We start from the raw sequence: 19,442 nt of genomic DNA, 5'->3' as shown, positions 1-19,442 counted from the left end.
GTGGTTGGGCAGCATTCTTAGACACATCAGTGTATCTGTGTGCTGTACCAGGGAATAAAAGGATTATAGTTTGCACCTGCATTTTCCCACTAATTTCTCCACCTTGGTTGTTCCATCCGAAGGAGATGCTGAGTGGATACGAGATGCTTCCCTATACATATGGAAGGAAATCCAAGGGCAAGTCCGTGGCTCTTTGTGCATCTTCTGCCAGCTTCTTGCAAAGCAGCATTGGCAGATGCTACAGCATTTTCTTACTCTCTTGGCCAGAGATTTGGCACTGGTAGAAATCTAAAAAAGAAATCTAACTTCTTCATTATTTTAGTTTAATTGATGTAACTACAATTTGTACTGCAACTCCTGAGTGTCTGTTTGGGACATCCATATACTGTACAAAATGATAGTGTCATCTTACCCAGCAAACAGATTCTTCCAGCGGATGACGGGTAGCTGGAGTACAGTACTACTGTGTTGGTTCCTACAGACGTACAACGCAGCTGGAAGAGTGCTGGTAGGAAGTGATGAAATGGTTCATTAAATTCAAATTCATTTTAAACGGTAAAACTTAAAAGGGCCAGTTACTCAATCCAGAATGAATCCCAAACTCAAATCGCCCAACTGCAGCAGGATTTGCTTAGATGTTCTGCCAGCAATAGTGTAGAGCCAATACAAGGCATAGTGTTTCTAACTGCATTTAAAGGAGCTGTGTGTTTTAATAGCAAGTTTTCTGATGATAAATTAATCTACGTATGATTCTTCATTCCAGCACACTGCGCATACAAACAGAAGTAAGCCCATGTCACACTGGGGAAAATATGAGGACAACAACCCTTTTGCAAGAGTGTGTAACCTCAATTATCCACATGATCTTCCCTTTACAGTGTTTTCTCTGGGCTGACAATCTGTTCTTTTTCTCAATGTCAATAGGCTGGTTACCTCCTCTTTATTGCTTCTTATTTAAAAACAAACATTATTCAAAGCCAATTTTACAGTCCGGAACTCTAAAATCTGCTTCAGGTCTGTAGGACCATTGTCAACAATTATTCTCTGCTTCCTCCCTTCAAAACATGGTGCATCTGCCTATTCCACTGCCTGAGATTTTTGGCCTAAATTCAGAGAGAGGCAGTGGCATTAGGAATGAGACCAGAGAAGATGGAAGGAAGCAGGAGCCACTGGAAATACTGGGTCTGCGTCCTGCATGAGGTGCTCGATCAAGGTCAACATCCCCTGCTCCATAGAGGGAAAGCAGCCTCTCAGTTGGTGCTGGGCCCTGGGCATCTGCGGTCGCACGTCACAGCTCCTAACTCTACTGGAGACATAGAGCAATTGTTCTTTTGGGAGATTCCCCATCATTAATAAAGGGTATTAGTAAGGTCAACAGTCATCGATGACAGCCATAGTAGATTTTATTTACAAAGTCAGAGCCACTGTATGTAGCAGATGATTCGGCAGTGATTCCCGAGTTAATATGAAACATAGAAAAACATCAGTTTAGGGTAAGACCCCTTTTCTCCCAAACAGTTGGAAGGCCGTGCAGTTTCAACTTTGAGTTGGAATTCTTTGTTACAGGAAGCGTCTGAATAGGGAGCCTATTTCCGAGACAGTGGGGGTGATATTCCACCGTAGATGGACGGGGATCGTGCATGGTAACCGGCCAGAGAAGTCAGCATGGGACCTCTGTGATTTTCAGGGTCGGCTGTAGTTACCATGTGACGGGCGAGCCAGTGCGAAATATGTTCTCAATAGGCAGCTCGCCCATTCGGAGGCAGAAGATCGGGCGACACAATTGCATGTCAAAGACCTGCAGCAACATCGTGTCGTTCTCATTGGGAACAGAGAGAAGCAACACTGAAGCAGCAGGAAATATGAGTGCGGAACCTACAGAAGCTTTGAAATACCCACAAGCGACTGCCAGAAAAATGTCTCCTAAAGATCGGTCCAGCTGAACCTGATAGCTGTTCAGCATCCTTTATTCATTTTTGGGATGTGGGCATCGCTGGCAAGGCTGCCATTTATTGTCCTGAGAAGGTGGTGGTGGGCTGCTGTCTTGAACTGCTGCAGATAGCAGGTTTAATTCAACTGAGTATCTTGGTAGGCAACTTCAGAGGGCAATTAAGAGTCAACTATAGGCCCAGACCGGGTAAGGTTTAGTTCCCTAAGGGCGTTAGTGAACCAGTTGAGTTTTTATGACGTTTACTGATACCAGCTTTTTATTTCCAGATTGTTTAAATGTGAATTCAAATTCTCAAACTGCCATGGCAGGATTTGAACTTGTGTTCTCCAGAATATTAGTCTAGGCCTCTGGATTACTAGTCCAGTAACATAACCACTACACTACTGTACCGATCTCAATATCGTTAGAAATAGCCGCCACTGACTTGTTCTGCCCGTGGGTGATGGGTAATAGTCAGGTACGCAGAGATGAAAATGGTGTTGGGGCCTAAATGATGTCACTTGACGTTTATTTGCTCGTATGCACGAGGTTTCCGCCTGTTTCCACCAGGATTCAAGTCCACCTGAAAATCTGAACAGATATCAAACAGCAAGAACCTTTTTTCTGTGTACACTAGTCACCAGTGCTCTCTACAACAACTGTTCCCCACTTCACCAATATCACCAATCTCCTTTCTAAAAATATCACAACCTGACACGTTTATTTGCCACTCTTTGCAATGTGTTTTATCCAGTGAGTCATTGCAGGGAAACCACTGGCAATGTTATTAAATTCAAAACTTCTTAAATGGACTTTGGCTTCAGAGATTTTCCCTAGTAGCAACATGGGTTTATTTGTGTGCTGTATGCAGCTTGTTCTCATTTAAGAATGTAGGTATTGTAATTTAGCTGTTAGTGATCATTATCAGATTAGCCTGTTGGTTTTGAAGGGAGAGAGACTAAAGAATCAGTGGGATCTGCCAGATGTAGGAGGGGTTCTGCTACTATGAAAAGGGAAGCAAAGCTGTTCAATTTGATCAGACTGAGGGACCTGGAACTGAACAGTCCAGTGCATCTGCACCATGACCCAGTTTCTAACAGTGCATTGTAAAAGGTCACAACAGGCCCAGGCACGATGGGCCAAATGGCCTCCTTCTGTGCTGTAAGATTGGATGTAAAGAGAGACTCACAATGCTGTCTGCCTAACTCACAGTTGAGGCAGATCTATAGCTCTACTTTTTTTATTTTGAGAGGACGAGACCATCCCTGTTTGAGAGATCGGAGGGTCACATGCATCTCGTCCTCAGTCTTGAAATTGGCTGTTGAGATGTTCCTGACTGGAGTCTGAGGTGACTGTTCCACAGCTTTTTCCTCCTCCTCCTTTTGTGGGCAGGTGTTTGGTTTCTGCTGATTCTCCATGATGTTGGTAGCTCGCACTATTGCAGTGTGTTGGGGCACCATTCGATTTTACCACATTGGATTTTACTTTTTCAGTTTGGTCAATCCCAGTCCAATGGATGCTAGTGCACAGCACCAGCTTATCCATTTATTTGTCCAATTACCAGCTTAGGAAATTGAAAGATCTGAATGGTGCATTAGGGAGTGATGATCTGGTTTTGAAACAAGGGCTCATGTAATGTACCAGGAAACAGTCATTGCTTTGCTGGCCTATTCTGTACTTTTTCCATCTATTAATTGGATGGGGTCATCACACATGCAGTTTGTCTTTGAGGCATTTGTGACTGGTTATGAACTTCATTGTGTTGCTTGTGTTTTGAAAGCACTTTGAACCCGCTGTCTTATCAAACCACAAGAATGGAGATAGAAAACATGAGCCACAAAATTCCCTCCCTAACCTAGCTGTTTGAATGTTGATGGTCTGAGATGGTGAAACGTAGAAAATCTCAAGGCAACTGTCCTAGCAGTTGCATCTGATAAAGTATCTCTCTTCAAGATACTTGTCTAATTTTACCTTGAAGAGATCTAAGCTAGTAGATTGGGATCTGAAGAAATCAACTTTCAGCAACAAGAATAACTGAAGACAGGAATAATCCAGAAATCTAATGATTTTATTTTTGACTGAACCCTATTTTATAGAAAGCTGTTTCCAGATTCAATGTTGGTGAGCCACAGTGTGAGTATGAGTGCAGACGAGATATGTGTGAAAAATATCAACCTGTGATGAATAAATGTGAACTTGAGCCATCCACCAATGGAAATGGACTGATATTACCTCGAGGACCATGCTGATTATCTTCTGCTTTCTCTCAGGGTGAAGAATTGAATGCTGGGAGGATTGGTCTCACCATCGTGGTTTCCGGAATGGTTGGCTCCATTATCTGCGGAATCTGGTTGGACAGAACCCAAACGTACAAGTAAGAGTTAACTTCAATCAGCTCCCAAAATTGGACATTGGTTTCCCTTTCAGAAATATTTATCCATGTTCTGATTAGCACCCACAGCTTTGGAGAGGGGAAAGAAAAGGCAATGACCTGCCCATCTGAAATCACAAGATACACGGTGGGACAATGAATCCACAATGATTCATTTACACTTAACTTGTTAGCAGGGGAAGGAAAAATCCTGGCAAAACCAAGTGCCCTAAATCAGTGAGCACAGAATACTCTGACTAGAGGTGTAAGCAGCAGGAGAATGAGCCTGTAATATAATGAAAGGAATGACTGTTGCTGGGGTTTTATTCTGTGGAGTGATATCACTGTATTGTCAACAGAGTAACCCAGTTTTGTGTCCAAGATTCCTTGTTGTCTGTTGAGTGATGGCCAAGTACTTTCCTGAGGGTAGGGTTGTTTGTACTTCCCATCGACAGGTCACTGCCCTGTGTCGTGCTCAGGGCGGTGAAAAGAACCCAACACAAGGAAGAAACTGCATGAAGATCAGTGGGGGCTTTAATTTAAACACCGTTGTAACAATTTCTCTGTATGTTTAATATTTTTAGATTGGCTTCTAGCTGAGTACAGCATTACAGGCTATCTGAGTTGACGATATCTGGGTGTACTACACACCTTTCTCAGGGATTTCTTGCTGGGACCGATTATCATTTTTTATGTGTTAGGGTTGCCAACTGAATTTTCAGCTACCTTGCTGGGATTTTGAAATTGTTAGCAGTTGACCATTTTAACTAGCAAAACTGTAACTTTTTAACATTGTGTGCTTTTCAATGTGTAGTATTTTTAAAAAATACTTTTTTTTTTGCTGTTTAAAATTGGCAACCAGTGTAGTTTTGAAAAACCCAGCTGGACTTATGATAAACCAGCCAGGTAGTAACCCTAATCGGTGTCTTGTCATGAGACGGTCTATCCTGGACATGAAAGAACTGTTTAGATTAAGCTATTGGTTCAGTCTGCTTGAATGAAAAGTGGCTAAATGCACTCATGGCAACCAATGAGAGCTGTAGCCATGGAATCATAGAAAGTTACGGCACAGAAGGAGGCCATTCGGCCCATCGTATCCATGCCGGCCAAAAAAGAGCGAGTTTAATCCCACTTTCCAGCCCTTGGTCCGTAGCCCTGTAGGTTACGGCACTTCAGGTGCACATCCAGGTACTTTTTAAATGAGTTGACGGTTTCTTCCTCTCCCGCCCTCTCAGGCAGTGAGTTCCAGACCCCCACCACCCTCTGGGGGGAAAACATTTCTCCTCAGCTCCCCTCTAATCCTTCTACCAATTACTTTAAATCCATACCCCCTGGTCACTGACCCCTCTGCTAAGGGAAATAGCTCCTCCCTATCCACTCTATCTAGTCCTGTCATTATTTTATACACCTCAATTAAATCTCACCTCAGCCGCCTTTGTTCCAAAGAAAACAACCCCAGCCTATCCAATCATTTCTCAGGTAAAATTCTCCAGCCCTGGCAACATCCTCGTAAATCTCCTCTGCACCCTCTCTAGTGCAATCACATCCTTCCTATAATGTAGTGACCAGAACTGTACACAGTACTCAAGCTGTGGCCTAACCAGTGTTTTATACAGTTCCAGCATAACCTCCCTGCTCTTATATTCTATGCCTCAGCTAATAAAGGAAAGTATTCCATATGCCTTCTTAACCACCTTGTCTACCTGTCCTGCTACCTCCAGGGATCTGTGGACATGCACTCCGAGGTCCCTCACTTCCTCTACACCTCTCAGTATCCTCCCATTTATTGTGTACTCCCTTGTCTTGTTTGCCCTCCCCAAATGCATTACCTCACACTTCTCCGGATTGAATTCCATTTGCCACTTTTCTGCCCACCTGACCAGTCCATTGATATCTTCCTGCAGTCTACAGCTTTCCTCCTCACTATCAACCACGTGGCCAATTTTTGTACCATCTGCAAACTTCTTGATCAAGCCCCCCACATTCAAGTCCAAATCATTAATAAATATCACAAAAAGCAAGGGACCGAGTACTGAGCCCTGCGGAACCCCATTGGAAACAGCCTTCCAGTCACAAAAACACCCGTCGACCATTACCCTTTGCTTCCTGTCACTGAGCCAGTTTTGGATCCAATTTGCCACTCTCCCTTGGATCCCATGGGCTTTTACTTTTTTGACCAGTCTGCCATGTGGGACCTTCTCAAAAGCCTTGCTAAAATCTATGTAGACTACATCAAACGCGTTACCCTCATCGATCCTCCTTGTTACCTCCTCAGAAAGTTCAGTCAAGTTAGACATGACTTTCCCTTAACAAATCCACGCTGGATGTCCTTGATTAATCCGTGCCTTTCTAAATTACAGTTTATCCTGTCCCTCAGAATTGTTTCCAATAATTTGTCCACCACCGATGTTAGACTGACTGGCCTATAATTACTCGGTCTATCTCTCTCCCGTTTTAAACAACAGTACGTTAGCAGTCCTCCAATCCTCTGGCACCAGGCCTGTATCCAGGCCCGGATAAAATGTATCCCAGGCTGTTAAGAGAAGCCTGGGAGGAAATAGCAGAGGCTATTTCCTCCCAGGCTTCTCTTAACAGCCTGGGATACATTTTATCCGGGCCTGGTGATTTATCCAATTTTAATGATGCTAATCCCCTTAATACTTCCTCTCTCACTGTGTTTATCCCATCCAATATTTCACACTCCTCCTCCTTAACTACAATCTCTGAATCATCCCTCTCCTTTATGAAGAACAGATGCAAAGTATTCATTAAGAACCACACCCACATCTTCCGCCTCCACACACAGGTTACCTTTTTGGTCTCTAATAGGCCCTACTCTTTCCTTAGTTATCCTCTTGCTCTTTATGTATTTATAAAATATTTTTGGGTTTTCCTTGATTTTACTTGCCAGTATTTTTTCATGCCCTCTCTTTGCTTTCCTAATTTCCTTTTTAATTTCACCCCTGCACTTTCTATACTCCTCTAGGCTTTCTCCAGTATAAGCTTCCCTTTTTTGTCTTATCTTCCCCAGCATAGTCATTGCGCACACTGCAGAATAACACCAAGCCACTGCATCCTGTTTAGAATCTACATCCCAACAATGCAATCTGTATGTGTCTAAGCAAACTTTATCAAAACTGTCTTTGTGCACAGGGGACTATAAGTAGTTTGTGTCTTACTGATGTACAGTTAGTGTCAGCACCTAGAAGGTTAGACTTTTGAATGAAGGAATTTGAAATCTAAGGTTATACACTGCTGATTTGTATTGTGTGCATTTTGTTTCCACCACTGTTTTGTCTCTTTGCTGCCCTTGGGAAGGAATCTATTCCAAACAACCTTGCAACTTTAACTGGAAATAACATGTAAGTATCTTAACGAGTACCTCAAGGTTGGAGTTAAAGTCCCGCGACCATCGGAATCCATTTTTTTGGTTTGTGTCTGGAAAAGAAACTGAAAAAATGTCTAAATCTGGAAGCCTGGTTTACTGTTACTCAGCTGTCTGCAATCTGCATCTGTGCTGTGATAGGAAATCCACCACTCACCTCCAAACTGGAACTATCTGAGTGACACTGTTTCAGCTTCCCACTAGCAACTTCTGCAGCTTGGAGCTGAGGGAGTGTCCATCCATATTCGATTAGTCCCACTGCCCTGCTCTTTCCCCATAGGCCTGTAATTTTTTCCCTTCTAGTATTTATCTAATTCCCTTTTGACAGTTACTATTGAATCTGCTTCCACCGCTCTTTCAGGCAGCGCATTCCAGATCATCACAACTCGCTGTGTAAAAAAATGTTTCCTCATGTTGCCTCTGGTTCTTTTGACGATCGCCTTAAATCTGTGTCCTCTGGTTACCGACCCTTCTGCCACTGGAAACAGTTTCTCCTTATTTACTCTGTTAAAACTGTTCATGATCTTGAATTTGGGGGGGGGATTTAAACAGTTATTTGGGAAGAAGTTGTATGTAATTATGGGAAGAAGCAGGGCATTTCAGAATTCCTAAAAGCTGTGGCCAATAATGGATAGGAATTTGAAGGTCCAATGTACAATTGAGCAAGCAGTCTTTGTGTGGGCCGAGACACACTACACTCCCTCCTGATCATGCACACATGTCGTGATTCGATTTGCAGTTGCTGCTGATTACAAGCATGGTGACGCTGTGTCGTGTCCTTGTATAATAGCGATGATTACACCATCTCTTAGTGCAAGAAATGGAGGGCAGGAAAGACGACTGAACCTCCAGCAGCTGGTCACTGAAAATTTCAACAAACGTTATTCAATCTTGTGTATTTCAGTGAGGTTAGAGGTCACCAGGGACTATCTCACTGGCTTATCTCTTCTGCAGTTTCAGGAAATCAGTAAGAATGAGCTGGGTTACCTGTCTCTTTGGGAGAACGGGACCCAGCTGCCAATAGACCCTCTGCAAGGCCTGCTACTGGGTAGAGCCCCATTGGGCAGATTTTTACAACTCTTTCCTGACTCGCAGCCTCGCCTCCTAATGTAGCCAATGGTGTGCTTTCCCATTCTCTTTCCTAAAAAGGATAAAGATACCCTGAAATAGGATCTGTGCATACTACATCCATCTTAATTTAACTCCAGTTCTGACAAGATTTTGATTAATTATTAACTTGATTCATGGTAGCATGGTGGTTTTTGGTACTGGACTAGCAACCAGAGATTGAGGTCAAATCCCACCGTGGGAAATGGTGAAATTACTTTCATTAAATCTGGTCATTTGTGGAGTGGCACCAGAAATGAGACCATAAAAGCAATTGTTGTAAAACTCGACTGGTTCACTAATCTCCTTCAGTGAAGGGAACCTGCCCCCTCCTACCCGGTCTGTATGTGACTCCATCCCATGCTATGTGACTGACTCTCAATACCCTCAGGGTAACGAGAGATGGGCAATAAATCCTAATTCGGGAGGACAAGCTTTCCCAGTGTCACACATATCCCAAGAACAAATACCAAAAGTCAGTGTTTATTAGTAGCTGTTCTTTATGTCTGTAGTGTAAGTTACTAAAATATTTTTACAATTTGTGCTGGTATGTTAAGTCTTCAGTTGAATTAAGTGGTTTACTGTAGGACGGAGCTCAGCGCTCATTTCATCAGCTGAATTTTCCCTCTATTCTGTCACACCTGATTCTCCGAGATCACAGATGTGTACGGTTTCTCGAAACTTTGAGCACGGGAGTGCTGCTTTGGCTATGGCTTTGCAAACCAACCACCGTGTACTTGGAATCCAGATTTCTACTTAGCATCATCTTTCACATATTGCAGGACTACCCACAGGTAGAATTGTGGGGAGCATCACTTGCATGATTGTGAGCAACATAGCACACAAAATCTTTCCTTGCAGTGTGTAAGGCACTTTGATCGCTGTAAAAGATAGCCAAGTTGGAGAATGATATGCTCCAGCTCAAGTCAAGTGCTTAAGAACATAAAGCTTGGAATGAGAATAGAGCATTTGGCCCCTTGGTCCATGCACAAGTACATCAATCCTGGAATCCCACATTCCCTCCAGGATCTCTATAATGCCGTCGTAATTTCCAATCACATTACCAGATTTGGTTGTGCTTCTTGAAATACCTTCACACATAGACTGCTGGACTCTGGCATCCCCTGGGCTGAGCCACACTCAAGAATTCAATGGAATTTGTCTTTTTTGGTGAACTGCATCTTTTCATCCACTGCTCCTGTTGATCCCTGGGACTCTGTCCCCTGCTATGCTCCTTTTTATCTATAATTTGTTTTCCCACTTGTACAATAGTTATAATTGCAGGGTTAGAGCGTTGTTCCTGTATCAACGTCTTCTGTTAATCTCACTGGCCGGTTGTGTCATGGGTCTGGGGTCCAGGTTTCAGTGCCTGTAAATTATCTCTGTTTAAACTTTTACATTTTTTTTCTAAATTCTGTTCTTTCAAAGAAAATGAAATGTGTTGATTACTGGACCTTTTTGAACTGCCATTGTATTAATTCTGGTTACTGATTACTCTAATTGTTCTTATTGCATTGTACAGAATGATTATTAGTTTGTTGTTTGTTTGTTTACTTGCAAAAAGGATACGAAGGAAAATCCCACAGGTAAGAATTTCATTTTTGCGTTTGAAAAAATGCAATCCCAAATTAAACAGGTTAGCTCCTTTAAAGTATTACTGTGGGTTAGACCTGCCGGGCCAGGATGGCCATATGTGGAAGCTGTATAATTTTTGTTGTAGTCTGCTAACTGTACATGACACTTTAGTGAATAGGTTTATGTAGAATGGTTATCTGCACCTGTAGCAAATGCACACTAAACAAAGAGCTGTGTTCCGTCACCTGGAGTAACTGGCATTGCAATACTGTGGGGACCTGCTCGGTGATTGTGAACCCTCAGGACAGTCTCCTGTTGTGTAGATAAGTGTTATTCAATTACTGGTGGACACCAGTGTCTTACAAATAAGTTTTAACAAGTTATTTCCTGATTACTTTATCCTCAGATGAATTAATTTTATTTTGTGTTGAGTGTTGTAAATAAATGCACACACTGCTGCCAGCACTCCCAATTCATTCAGGCACATAACCCCATTTTAAGTTTCCCACATGAATCACAAAAATCACAATCTTATATGAATCACAGGTGTTGGCAATGCTAAATAGATTTCTGTTCACAACTACTCAAATCATGTGCATGCTATTCATTCCACGTCCTGCCGCCATTTGTGCCTAGCTCACACCCTCTTTGTACTGCTTTTAGTCACCCAGCTGACAGCATGCCTCAAAAGATGGAGGGGAGTATACTAAAGTTAACCGAATGGATGTGGATTTCTTTAGCTGTATTTCTTTAGAGGGTGTTTCTTTAGATTAATCCAGGGCCATTAAATGGTTTGGCTGCTTCCCCATAGTTGTGCTGCAGAAATGAGTGAGGCTTGGGAATCCACTGGAAGGTTGTGAAATCCCAGGACTGCTCATCACTCTGACTTGCTTGTCTCAACTGATGAGCTGTAGAGAGGCTATAAGATTAAACGCCACATGGAAAGGGAGTGTGTGATCCTCCAACTTTCCCTGTTAGGACTGTGTGTCTGTTCAACAGTGAGTATTGACCTCACTGAGATATGGGTTCAAAGAGTTACTGAAGCTGATTGAGGGAGCTGAATTTACAAACCTAGATAATGTAGGGGTAAAAACAAAAATCTGAAATAAAAAGGTGCTGCAAAGGTATAATGGGTTAGTCGGTGTTTGAAGGGGAGAGCCAGGTTAATATAAGCTGAACCATCATCAATTAATGGTTACACGCGGTGAGATTCCTGCCCATTAATTTCAGCAAATAAGGTAGTGAGTGTAAAACAATATTCTATAATTGTACCGGAGTGGGAAACACAAACTACTCATCTAACTTTCTTGAATTTGCGGATATAATTAGCCTCTGCCTCCTCTCAGGGCAGTCAATTCCATAAATGCGTTACCTATGCCTAAAATGGTTGAATATAAACTTTATTTGCCCTCCCTCTTTTAAGTTTAAGGCCATGCTCTCTTTGTAGAATCCTTGACTGTGTTAAACACAGTCTGTGTCTGTGCCCTTTAGGACCTTGAGTCTACTATAAGATCGCCCATGATCCTTCTCTTCTCCAGTATAAACATTCCCACTTTCTGCAGCCTCTCCTCATAACTCTGCTGAACTGCAGCTATCATTCATTTGCCCATCACTACTCTGTTTTCTAAACCTAAATGTATTTCTTATTACAGTGACCAGAAAGCTGCTGCTGATTTCTTGTTAAAATGAACAAACACAGGAATTTTCGCCCATATGTCTAGAGAGAGGAATAATCTCTTAATTATTAAAACTGGGTAGATTCAGTAACAGCATTGCTTGTGATAATTCAGCTACCTCGCTCAGCCAGTACTCCAATTATATTGGCAGATGTTGCTTTAAAAATGGAGAGAAGCAAAGGACGTTAATTGTAATCTTTTGTGGATATGGTGTCTAATAAAGGGGTTCAGTTGGCAAGGCTGCCCTGTTAGTAGCTTTCGCTTTCCATTGCTTTGGCTGCGACTGTGTTGCTGCAATGGCCTGGATAATGTGAAGCGTGGGAGCAGCTTCATTGTGAAATGTGAGCAGGATATTTAATGACAACAGTAAAACCTTTCATGTTCAAAAGAGAGAGGCTGTTCATTTAAACAAGACATTTTCAATTAAGATAGCCAAAAAAGTTTCTAAAATGTGCCTTGACATCTGAAGTTCAGTACACTGAATACGTCGCCATCTCAAACAATATAAATATCTGGTCCGAGCAGCTTTCGGTGCCTCATCGAAACATAGAATTTTACAGCACAGAAGGAGGCCATTTGGCCCATCATGCCTGTGACAACTGTCTGCAAAAGCTATCCACTTAGCCCTTTACCCTGTCCTTTCCCCATACCCTTTATTCTTTATCAATATTTATCCACTTGCTGTTTAAAAATTATTATGGATTCTGCTCCCACTGCTTCTGGTCGGGCATTATATTTCCTGACAATGTCTGCGTCTTTTTTTTAAAAAAAAGCAAATTCTGCCAACTTCTCCCTTGGTTTTTTTTGGTGATCATCCATTGATGCCTTCTGTATCCACTCACCGGCCAGTGAAAATAGTTTTTCCTGATTTTAGCTTATCAAAAGCCTTCAGAATTTTGAACATCTCTCTGAGATCCTCCTCTTAACCGTTTCCACTGTAATGAAAAGAGCCTCAGTTTTTCTCACCTTTTTAAATAAATCTTCTCATCCTTGGTATCCTTGTAAAACTCTCCTGTACGTTTGCCTCTGGCCTCAACATTTCCTCCAGTGAGTTGAACTCTAATTACAACTGAGTGAGCAGATCAGTGATGTGCTCAGTTGTAACAGTCACCAGTACTATGTATAGCAGCATCATAGCTGTGCTGGTCTTTCCCGTTTACATTCTAAGATGTAAATCTTTACGATCTGCCTTTTCCGTGAGTTTCTATCTGAAAATAACAACCTCCAGACTTTAGTTCTAGGTGCAATTTGTCTTCACTTCCAACTACCTCACACTCAGTAACTTGAGGCCAGTGCCAGCACTGATTGATAGAGGAAGAAGGTAAGACTTCACATTGTGATGGCTGGGCCTCCCAATTGGAGGTGTCAACGTGTGGTTTTCAAAAAGCAGTGTGTGCTAAGAACAAAGCTTAAATGAAGGTTACATTTCCAGACCAAGCATTGTAATTGAAAACAAGATGGCTGCTTTGATTAGGGGATCAGCCGATTTATGGTTGGGTTTAAAGTTTTGTTTTTTTTAAAAAAACGTAATGCAGCGGGTGTATTTCTCAGTTCCGTTTGCTGGTGTATATTACTGTGTCCCTTCCTCAGGTAGGCTGAAGTCTTTTAACTTGCTCTTCGCCCATGTTCCTGTGTTTTATGTTTTTTACCTGCTGGTTAAAGGCAGGGTGGGATCAGACACTTCAGTAAATGTACGTACATCTCCCTATTTATCCTTTGACTGTGGAGCAATCTAAATGCACTTGCCTAGCTAAGTAGGATTGTAGTCAAAAATTAAATAAGAATTAGAAGATAAGAAAAATCAAGTATGACATAGCAACAGACAAAGCCCATCTCTCTAACGTCCTATCTCTCCCATTGAAGCCCATCTCTCCAATGTCCTAACTCTCCCATTGAAGCCCATCTCTCTCATGTCCTATCTCTCCCAATGAAGCCCATCTCTCACGTCCTATCTCTCCCATTGAAGCCCATCTCTCTCACGTCCTATCTCTCCCATTGAAGCCCATCTCTCTCATGTCCTATCTCTCCCGTTGAAGCCCATCTCTCTCATGCCCTAACTCTCCCATTGAAGCCCATCTCTCCCACGTCCTAACTCTCCTATTGAAGCCCATCTCACTAACGTCCTAACTCGCCCATTGAAGCACATCTCTCTCACGTCCTAACTCTCCCATTGAAGCCCATCTCTCTCACGTGCTAACTCTCCTATTGAAGCCCATCTCTCTAACGTCCCAACTCGCCCATTGAAGCCCATCTCTCATGTCCGAACTCTCCCATTGAAGCCCATCTCTCTCACGTCCTAACTCTCCCATTGAAGCCCATCTCTCTCACGTCCTAACTCTCCTATTGAAGCCCATCTCTCTAACGTCCTAATTCGCCCATTGAAGCCCATCTCTCACGTCCTAACTCTCCTATTGAAGCCCATCTCTCTAACGTCCCAACTCGCCCATTGAAGCCCATCTCTCATGTCCGAACTCTCCCATTGAAGCCCATCTCTCTCACGTCCTAACTCTCCCATTGAAGCCCATCTCTCTCACGTCCTAACTCTCCTATTGAAGCCCATCTCTCTAACGTCCTAACTCGCCCATTGAAGCCCATCTCTCACGTCCTAACTCTCCTATTGAAGCCCATCTCTCTCACGTCCTAACTCTCCCGTTGAAGCCCATCTCTCTCACGCCCTAACTCTCCCATTGAAGCCCATCTCTCACGTCCTAACTCTCCCATTGAAGCCCATCTCTCTAACGTCCTATCTCTCCCGTTGAAGCCCACATCTCTCACGCCCTAACTCTCCCATTGAAGCCCATCTCTCTCACGTCCTATCTCTCCCATTGAAGCCCATCTCTCTCACGTCCTAACTCTCCCATTGAAGCCCATCTCTCTCACGTCCTAACTCTCCCATTGAAGCCCATCTCTCTCACGTCCTAACTCTCCTATTGAAGCCCATCTCTCACGTCCTAACTCTCCTATTGAAGCCCATCTCTCTCACGTCCTAACTCTCCCATTGAAGCCCATCTCTCTCACGTCCTAACTCTCCCATTGAAGCCCATCTCTCTCACGTCCTAACTCTTCCATTGAAGCCCATCTCTCTCACGTCCTAACTCTCCCATTGAAGCCCATCTCTCTCACGTCCTAACTCTCCCATTGAAGCCCATCTCTCAAGTACCCTAACTCTCCTATTGAAGCCCATCTCTCACACGTCCTAACTCTCCCATTGAAGCCCATCTCTCTCACGTCCTAACTCTCCTATTGAAGCCCATCTCTCTCAAGTACCCTAACTCTCCCATTGAAGCCCATCTCTCAAGTACCCTAACTCTCCCATCATAGCATTTCACTGTTTTTCAAATAATACCAATGTCTTGCTCCAGTTACTTTGCCTGCCAGATTTTCTAAACATTTCCCACTGTCCTTTCTTGGTGAACTTTTGAACTAATTTGGGTTTACATTCTCTATACCAGTTAATAGTCTGTATTTTGATAAGGTCCCTCCTTAAGCTTCTCATTCCTTACAGCTCATCCTCTACCCTGGGATCAGTCTTATTGCTGCTCTCTCCAGTACAAGTCAATCATTTTGTGAAGCAGTGACCAAGGCCAAAGTGTTGTCTGACTAGTGCATGTTAAGCCTCAGCATAACTTCTGTGGACTTGGACTCGACAGTTCTGGTTCTGCAATCCAGCATTTGATTAGTTATTTCACTGCACTGTCTGGTGCTTTCTATGTCTCACATACAAAGAATGGCCATTTGGGTGAAGTACCTGAGGGTTGCTGGAGCCTAATATGAATCAGCACCTTCAAAAGAGAAGAACAGAAAATTGGAGGGGAAACTATGTGCTGTTGAGAAACATTTTTAATAAGGGAATATATTGACAGTCATTTTCAATGAACTGTCCTTGGGCCTGTAGCTACAGTGAGTGCCATGCTCACAGACAAAAGAAGATCAAGACTGCTGACCTGTGGCAGCCACGTTTGTTCTTTGTCCACTTCCATTAAATCAAGTCAGAGAGGAGACTGAAAGCACACCCGTAGGTTACAGTACCTGGCATTAAAATGAAATGGACACAGCTACTAAAGTACAGTTCCTGACATCTGCGAGGCCTTTAACGCTCATTTGAAATGGGTAGCACAGACCATCTTTCATCCCTCTTGTTTTTCTTCTCTTTTAATCTGGCCTTGTTACTCTTGCACTTTCTCTCCTTGTTACTGTCAACAAGATTCTGAATGGTTCCAAGAGGGTAAATAATTTGTTTTCCATTAGTTGGCGAGATAGCAGTAAGAGGGCACGTATTTAGGATAAACGCAACAATTAAAAGGTGGGTAAGTGGGAGCGTGAATCAGATGGGGCTTTAACTTTAGCGGGGAGCCTGCCTCAGCGCCTATTCTCCAACCTGCACTCCCATTTATACTGAAACAGGTTAAATAAAACATCCTAGGAGAAAAGAGCACCCTAGAATTAAAAATAACAGAGGACGCTGAGGATAGCAATAAATTATTTTCAGAACAGTGAAAGAACTGATAATAGAGGAACTTAGCGTTCGAAAATAAAAGAGATAAAATAGTAAAAATATTAAATCATTATGTCTAGAAATATTCCCTTACTGACTTGCAATCCAGTCTTTCGATTATACAACCAATTTCCTGGAGGATTGTGAAGTTTATGTGGCAGAGCGACTTAGTAATTAAAGGGCTTAAGACTGAATGTACATCTGGAAGGGATATTTCACAAAAATGGAATATATTCTTGGCCAATGATTTAAGGAAAGAAGGTTCCAGGGATTGAACCCATTCATGGTCAGTGAATTCATTTTGAGGGGGGGAGGAAAGAGAGAAACCATTGGAGGTCAGTGATTCCGGGGGGGGGGGGGGGGGAGAAACCATTGGAGGTCAGTGATTCCGGGGGGGGGGGGGGGGAGAAACCATTGGAGGTCAGTGATTCCGGGGGGGGGGGGGGGGAGAAACCATTGGAGGTCAGTGATTCCGGGGGGGGGGGGGGAGAAACCATTGGAGGTCAGTGATTCCGGGGGGGGGGGGGGGGGGAGAAACCATTGGAGTGTCAGTGATTCGGGGGGGGAGAAACCATTGGAGGTCAGTGATTCCGGGGGGGGGGGGGGGGAGAAACCATTGGAGGTCAGTGATTCCGGGGGGGGGGGGGGGGGAGAAACCATTGGAGGTCAGTGATTCCGGGGGGGGAGAAACCATTGGAGGTCAGTGATTCCGGGGGGGGGGGGGGAGAAACCATTGGAGGTCAGTGATTCGGGGGGGGGGGGGGGAGAAACCATTGGAGGTCAGTGATTTGGGGGGAGAAATTATTGAAGGTCAGTGATTTGGGGGGGAACACCCATTGGAGGTCAGTGATTTGGGGGACACCCATTGGAGGTCAGTGATTTGGGGGAGAAATCATTGAAGGTCAGTGATTTGGGGGGGAACACCCATTGGAGGTCAGTGAATTTGGGGGGGAACACCCATTGGAGGAGGTGATTTGGGGGGGAACACCCATTGGAGGTTCAGTGATTTGGGGGGAACACCCATTGGAGGTCAGTGATTTGGGGGGGAACACCCATTGGAGGTCAGTGATTTGGGGGGAACACCATTGGAGGTTCAGTGATTTGGGGGGAACACCATTGAGTCAGTGATTTGGGGGGGAACACCCATTGGAGGTCAGTGATTTGGGGGAAAACCCATTGGAGGTCAGTGATTGAGGGGGGGAACACCCATTGGGGGTTCAGTGATTTGGGGGGAAACCCATTGGGGGTTCAGTGATTTGGGGGGACACCTTTTGGGGGGTTCAGTGATTGGGGGGACACCCATTGGGGGTTCAGTGATTTGGGAGGGACACCCCTTGGGGGTTCAGTGATTTGGTGGGGACACCCATTGAGGGGTTCAGTGATTTGGGGGGACACCCATTGGGGGTTCAGTGATTTGGGGGGGAACCCATTGGGGGTTCAGTGATTTGGGGGGAAACCATTGGGGGTTCAGTGATTTGGGGGGACACCATTGGGGGTTCAGTGATTTGGGGGGAACCATTGGGGGATCAGTGATTTGGGGGGACACCCATTGGGGGTCAGTGATTTGGGGGACACCCATTGGGGATCAGTGATTTGGGGGACACCCATTGGGGGTCAGTGATTTGTGGGGGACCCATTGGGGGTTCAGTGATTTGGGGGGAAACCCATTGGGGGTTCAGTGATTTGGGGAGAACCATTGGGGGTTCAGTGATTTGTGGGGGACCCATTGGGGGTTCAGTGATTTGGGGGGAAACCCATTGGGGTTCAGTGATTTGGGGGGAACCCATTGGGGGTTCAGTGATTTGTGGGGGACCCATTGGGGTTCAGTGATTTGGGGGGGGGACAGACATCCTGGCATACATCCAGTTTCTACATTTGTAACATTTAATATTTTTGCCTGTCTGCTCGTGTTGATTGTGTGTGATATCCCCAGTTCTCACTGCTGTTTCTCACTAATATCTGTCGTGGATGCTGTTCTGGAAATTCTGCCCATGGTGGTAGTTTGCCTCCATGTCAGGTAGTCATTCCACAAATGCAATCACTCCCCCAGGCTTGTCCTGAGAAACACTGGTGAAAGCAAACACTGGTAGATCCTACCAGATGTGTGAATAGATTCCGTGCCCTCTACACGTGGAGTTACTGAGACCTAGTTTAAGATGGTTCCTCTGTTGTTTTAGTATGGGACTATCACTTTTCATAATGATTCATCGTGCGGACACCATCGGTTCAAAAGAGTCGTCTCGGACAACTTAAATTGGGAAGGAGTAAAGTGAGGCCAAGCTTGGTTTGAAAGTCTGTATATTGTAGGTAGAAGAGGAGACCGAGGAGGGGTGTCCACGTTGTCCATTACCCTTCCAGAGGACTGCATTAATAAAGATTAACGGTGGGCAGGAGGTGGGGTGTGTTCGGTGCTAAACAGTTATGCCAGTGGTCTTTTGATTCTGGGCTTAGTTTTGAATGCAGCCAAGACTGAACATTTTTGTCTGTGGCAGTAAGGATCCCCCAGTAACATGACTATTTGATATTAAAAATGGAAAGAATATCTCACTGTTGCAATACTGGTGGTTAAGGTTGAAGCATGTTAATGAGACAGTGTGGAGGGAGCTTTACTCTGTATCTAACCCTGTACCTGCCCTGGAGTGTTTGATGGACAGTGTAGAGGGAGCTTTACGCAATTTAACCTTTGAATTTGACCTGATAGTGTCTGATGTTGACACCAGATGCACCAACATCCTTAAGCTTGATGAATAAAAAAATTTGCACCCTTTTTAATGAAAAAAAGTCCAAACAGATTGTTTTGGTCCTGCTTGGGGCACTCATAGCATGTACAGATCTGTGTCTTACTGTTGGTGTTTCTCTGACTTTCTTTTATTTTTCTATCTCTTTTTCTTCCCTCTAATCTA

At 43.9% G+C, this 19,442-nt stretch overlaps 1 protein-coding gene across 1 annotated transcript in view; it reads left to right on the top strand.

The window, feature by feature from the left end:
- Positions 1 to 19,442, top strand: part of LOC137326807 (heme transporter FLVCR2-like) — a 172,940-nt gene that overhangs the window by 70,701 nt on the left and 82,797 nt on the right. Inside the window, exon 5 of the mRNA XM_067992201.1 lies at positions 4,201 to 4,304. Within this exon, the coding sequence (XP_067848302.1) occupies positions 4,201 to 4,304 (104 nt within the window). The remainder of the gene's footprint in view (positions 1 to 4,200; positions 4,305 to 19,442) is intronic.

Source organism: Heptranchias perlo, chromosome 10 (genome assembly GCF_035084215.1).
Source record: "Heptranchias perlo isolate sHepPer1 chromosome 10, sHepPer1.hap1, whole genome shotgun sequence".
In the NCBI taxonomy this organism is placed as follows: Eukaryota; Metazoa; Chordata; class Chondrichthyes; order Hexanchiformes; family Hexanchidae; genus Heptranchias; species Heptranchias perlo.
This window is presented reverse-complemented; position numbering and strand designations above follow the sequence as displayed.